General features: G+C 51.1%; 1 protein-coding gene across 1 annotated transcript in view; it reads left to right on the forward strand.

Moving 5' to 3' along the window:
* The first annotated feature begins 4,081 nt into the window (after positions 1 to 4,081).
* LOC131280142 (solute carrier family 22 member 6-like) overlaps positions 4,082 to 5,778 on the forward strand; it is a 46,716-nt gene continuing 45,019 nt past the window's right edge. Inside the window, exons 1-2 of the mRNA XM_058306185.2 lie at positions 4,082 to 4,749; positions 5,057 to 5,160. Of these exons, the coding sequence (XP_058162168.1) occupies positions 4,381 to 4,749; positions 5,057 to 5,160 (473 nt within the window). The 5' untranslated portion in view covers positions 4,082 to 4,380. The remainder of the gene's footprint in view (positions 4,750 to 5,056; positions 5,161 to 5,778) is intronic.

Consider the following 5,778-nt stretch of genomic DNA (forward strand, 5'->3'; position numbering starts at 1 on the left):
ATTCTTTCAAGGTCTCCCCTATTCTCTTCTGTACCTCCAAGACCCGTTTAGCTGGGTAGTCCATAACTCTAGAACAGCAGTTAAGAGGCCCAGGTTAGAAGTTAGACAGAATAGGTTTAAACTAGTAAATAGCTCAAGTTCTCATGTATTACAGAACCTCAATGGACAAAAAACACCCTCCAAACATAATACAGAAATGTAAGTTTGTGTAAACTGTATAATAGTAACAGGGCATCTTAACTTCTAACAAGAGGAGTGAGGCATCCAATTGCCTCATCTCAACAGTAAGACTTTGAGATTTTCTCCCCAGAAGAATTGAGAAATGACCCTCTCTTCATGGCCATTCAGTTAATTTGTATATGGCCTAGGGGACTGCCAGTAAAACCATCAAACCCTAATCAGGTTCAGATGTATTCTAATACATCCGATGTGGTGGAGTGGAGACAGTCAAGGGGAGCAAGATTACAGGGAGCGACAGCCAGAAACCCAAAAGGAAATACAAAGAAGCAACCAGCACGGTAACCCATGCCCAACAATAGATCTAGAACTTGGTGGGGAGGAGTACTGGGCTGCACACAGATTGAGGTCCTGATTTGGCTGGACATGCCCCAGAAGAAAGTGACTGGGCATGGAAAGAGCTACAGTACTTTGAAGCCCGGGTTACTTTGCTGTCCTCAAGCAGAACAAGGAGGAGAAGTCCTCTTCCTCATCTTGTGAAACATTTGCTCGATTCAACTGAGAATCAGGATGGACACTCATAAATACCCTTGGGTTCTCTTAGAACTATTTTGATAAGATGCACCTGTAGGATTAAAATTTCCTCGGCCAGGCAGATAGGGCATTGATCACTACACAAAATAGATCTGAGTTAAGGTCCAGCCATCTTTTAAAGTAGGGTTTCTCAACCTTGGCATGACTGACATTTGAGGGGTGTATAATTCTTTGCAGGGGGCTGTCCTGTGCATTGTAGGATGTTTAGCAACACCCCTGGCCTCTACCCACCATATGCTGGTAGCATCTCTTCCCCTCCCGTTGGGACAAACAAAACTGTCTCCAGACATTGCCAACCATCCCTTTAGGGCAGGGAGTAAAAGGGGCAAAATCACCCCCAGTAGAGGACCACTGTTTCAGGGTAAGACGTGTTTAGGCATATTTTCCCTATCAAATCCGTTTGATGTGATAGTCTCACCTTTTTTTTACCGGAGACAAATAATAAGAACAGCTCATTTGTTGAACTATGGGACAGGAGCTACTCCAAGCTCTCTACATGGATTAGCTCATTTAATCCTCTAACAACCCAGTGATGCAGACATGACCTTTATCCCCATCTCGCAAAAGAGGACCTGAAGTATACAGAACTTAACCATGGTCACACAGTTGGTAAGTATAGAGTGAGGGTTAGGATCCAGAGTCCATGTTGTATATAATATGCACTGTGCACATCAAGAACAAGAAGCTGGGAGCAGATATGGCTCAAGCAATTGAGCACCTGCCTCTCAAACGGGAGATCCCAGGTGCAGTTTCCGGTGCCTCCTAAAGAAGACAAACAAATACCAAGCAGACAATGAGCAGACATTGAGCAAAAACAATGAGCAACCTGGGTGTTTCCATAGCCCTCAGGAGCACCACTACTTGGGGTTGTACCTACTTCGGCTGTCTCTGAGTTTCTCCTGAGACATGTGTAAGCTCTGGAGTTCAGTGTCTTGCCAGTGGGCCCTACTTTGGAAGCTGTGCTCCTAAGTGTGATGGAATTGGACTCAGATGTGACTTCTCTATACATGCCTCTTCTGTCACTGTTACTGAACCTGTGGTTGGTGCTGGGGTTGCTGTATGCTCAGGAGACTTGAAATCTCTGAACAGTCCATGTGCCAGCTCGGCCCTGAGCCTCAGCAGAGTTGCAACTCCTACTCTCCAGTTCGTTGGACTTAACCACATCTGCTAACAAGGACGTGAGGATGGTCAACCACCACACCAATGAACCGAGAGAGTCGACTACTGCAAGCAGGAGAATCCCATCCATCAGCCATATGGGATCTAAGCTCCCTCTCAATTGAGAGGTGGCGTGGTCATTGCCACCCAGGATCCACAGGATGGAGGATAAAATATGGATGAGTGGACTTACTGGTATTCTACTATAGAATTATTGTGACTCTAGAAACGGAAGAAATTATACCATTGATGGGGAGACATTGGCCACAGGAGTTGCTGAAGACAGGGAGAGGGAAAAAGAGGTGTGATATGGGGGCATTTTTGGAATTTGGAGTTGTCCTCAATGATATTGCAGGGATCGATACAGGACATTATATATCCTGCCATAACCCGCTGAACAGACTGGAAGAGCTTATAAACTACAAGGTAAACTATAATCCATGCTATTTAGCAGTGCTCCAAAATGTATTCATCAAATGCAACGAATGTACCAAAGTAATGAAAGAAGTTGTTGATGTGGGAGGAGTGGGGGGTGTGAGGAATGGGGTATATGGGAACCTCATAAATATATATATATTTTTAAGATTATTTATTTATTTCTCTCCTCTTCCCCCCCCCAAAATTGTCTGCTCTCTGTGTCCATTCGCTGTGTGTTCTGTGTGCACTTGTATTCTTGTCAGCAGCAGGGGGAATCTGTGTCTCTTTCTGTTGCGTCATTTTGCTGAGTCAGCTCTCCGTGTCTGCGGCATCACTCCTGGGCAGGCTGCGCTTTTGTCGCACGGGGCGGCTCTCCTTACAGGACACACTCCTTGCGTGTGGAGCTCCCCTTTGCGGGGGACACCCCTATGTGACATGGCACTCCTTGCACGCATCAGCACAGCGCATAGGCCAGCTCACCACAGGGGTCAGGAGGCCCTGGGTTTGAACCCTGGACCTCCCATGTGGTAGGCAGACACTCTATCAATTGAGCCAAATCCGCTTCCCATCTTATATTTTTTAATGTAACATTTTGTATGATCTATGTATCTTTTTTAAAAAAGTTAATAAAGTCTATTTAATAAAAAATGAGCAAGACAATGAGCAAAGAACGAGCAGACAATAAACGACAAATAAAAACGAGCAAGGAGTGGATGTGACTCAAGCAGTTGAGTGCCCACCTCCAGTATGAGAGGTCCCAGGTTCAGTTCCCAGTGCCTCCTAAAGACAATACGCAGACAAGGAACAGACAAGTGCAAACAACAAGCAAAAGCAACGAACAAACAGACGAGGGAGCCATCTTGCAGGGGGCGGATAAAAATATTAAAAACTGTATTTTTAAAAAAATTTCTTTTAGAAAGAACAAGAAGCTTTAACCTGCTCTCTTGGCCTCCTGACCAGGACTTAAGACCTAAATTGTTAGAGGAATTAAAGTGATTGTCCTAAAGTTGTGGCTAAAATAAAACAAAATAAGTCCATGTGCATTGCAAAATAAAACAAGACTACTATGGACAGAAGACAACATGACCAGGGAGAAAACGTGAATCGTGATAAACAAGAAAGTGGAAGACACTGGAAGAATCAACCAACGCGATATATGAGGTTGGTCTTAGGACCACTCTTCTGAGAGTGGCCTCCGACTCTGTCATTTCTTCCAATTGAACAAAGTACAGTCCTGTACGATGTGCGTGTCCCCGGAAGACCCAAGACTAGACTTGCCAGATTTGGCAAATAAAGATAGAGAAAGCCCAGTTACATCTGAATTTCAGATCAACCAGTGATTTTTTAGTGTACGAATTGCATATGCAATATGAGGGACATACTTACATTTTTAAATGATTGCTTGATCTGAAATTCAAATATAACGGGGTGCCCTGTGTTTTGTCTGGCAATCCTACCCAAGACAGGCTGTTGGATCCTGTCCACCAAGAAAGCCAGAAATCCCTCCAGAGGTCACCACACTTCCCAGAGCCCAGACTCCGCACTAAAAGGAAGAAACGCTCCAGACTGCCACTCCGGCCCCAGTGCCCAGCGGGGCCCTCCCAGGCCAGCCCCTCCGGTCACCTCCACTTTCGTCCACCCTCTTTTGCCCTTTATACCCACTTGGAGAAATTCCACGGACACAAGGAGAGCTGGAGGGTTAATCCTCCTGAGACCAAGTCACACTTTAACTCATTCCCTCCGGGTCAAGGACTAAAACCTGCCCCTGCAGGGGCCACAGCAGACCCTGGAAGCGGAGCCCCTACCCCCACCCCAAGTGAGGAGAGGCTGCAAGGGAAAGGGAGGGTCAGACGAGGAGCGACGGAGGAAGGAGGGGCAGCCTGGCCAGGCTGCGGTTCCCCCGCAGAGCCAGCTCAGATTCAGCCCTGGGAGCGGTCACTGCGGAGGCAGCCGCAGCCAGGCAGACAGACACACAGACGGAAACCCTGGGTTTGGCAGTCCTCAGCCCCCAGCCGCTGGGCCGGGCCTGGCCCCATGACCTTCAATGACCTCCTGCGGCGGGTGGGCGGTGTGGGCCGCTTCCAGCGGATCCAGGTCACCCTGGTGGTCCTCCCCATTCTCCTGATGGCCTCCCACAACACGCTGCAGAACTTCACCGCCGCCACCCCCGCCCACCACTGCCGCCCGCCGGCCAACGCCAGCCTCAGCTGGGGCGGGGGGCTGGAGGCCTGGCTGCCCCGGGACGGGCAGGGGAAGCCCGAGTCCTGCCTCCGCTTCACCGCCCCCCGCTGGGGACCGCCCTTTCCCAATGGCACCGAGGCCAACGGCACCGGGGCCACCGAGCCCTGCACCCACGGCTGGATGTACGACAACAGCACCTTCCCGTCCACCATCGTGACCGAGGTGAGGCCCGGGGCTCCCCTCCGTGCGCCGTCCAGACTCTGCCTTCCCCTCGGAGACCCTCACCCAGACTGGCTCACGTTCTCCAGAGGTCAAGGTGGGAAGATGGAGCAAGGTTTCAAGATGGAGGTCTTTGTAGAGAAGGTGGAGGTGGGAGCGGCAGGGTTGGGGGGGCAGAATGCACGCAGCTCCTGGGACCAAACAGCAAAGGGAGGTGTCAGGGAAAGAGGGGGACAGAGACCCCAGAAGGCCAGCTGCACGGAGGGAAGGGGGCTCCCTGCAAGCCAGGCTCACATCCCTTCTCCCACAGTGGGACCTCGTGTGCCCGCACAGGGCCTTGCGCCAGCTGGCCCAGTCCCTGTACATGGTGGGGGTGCTGCTCGGGGCCATGGTGTTCGGGTACCTGGCGGACAGGTCAGTCCTGGGGAAGGCGAGGGGCGGGGTGAGGTGGGGACTCTGGGTGGGGGGTGGGGCTCCCACCTCCAGCCTCACAGGACAGGAATCCTCAAGGTCCCCAAAGACCCACACTCTCATAGTGGCGAGGACAGGAGGGGCCTACGGGACCATCTGTCCACGAGGCTCCCAGCACCCTTGAAACACCTAAAGCCCTTCCTTGGAAAGCTCGATATGCTTCATAGATAAAAGTAGGACTGCTCTGAAGGAAGCAGGATGGGGGGCCCAGGTGCCGCCAGCTCAGTCCTTAAAGGCCCCCGACACACCCACACACTCACCCAGGAGCCCAGGGATACCTTGAGGACCCGGAGGGCTCCGGAGAACAGGATGAGAGTCCCCAGCTCTGGCCCAGCCCCATCATTTTGCGCAGGAGGAAAAGGTTCCTGAGATGGGGAGGGGTCGTGCAGAGGCAGCACGGGTGGGGGACAGGGAACGGACTCTGGGATGAGAGGCATCCGATGCCAAGCCCTGCCCCTGCCGCGCATGGGCCATGCAGTCTTAGCCAAGTCTCTTCTCAAACAGGATAATAACTTGTTGTTATAAGTGAAAGTGCCAAGGGCTCCCCAAGCACAGAGCAGG

Source organism: Dasypus novemcinctus, chromosome 10 (genome assembly GCF_030445035.2).
Source record: "Dasypus novemcinctus isolate mDasNov1 chromosome 10, mDasNov1.1.hap2, whole genome shotgun sequence".
In the NCBI taxonomy this organism is placed as follows: Eukaryota; Metazoa; Chordata; class Mammalia; order Cingulata; family Dasypodidae; genus Dasypus; species Dasypus novemcinctus.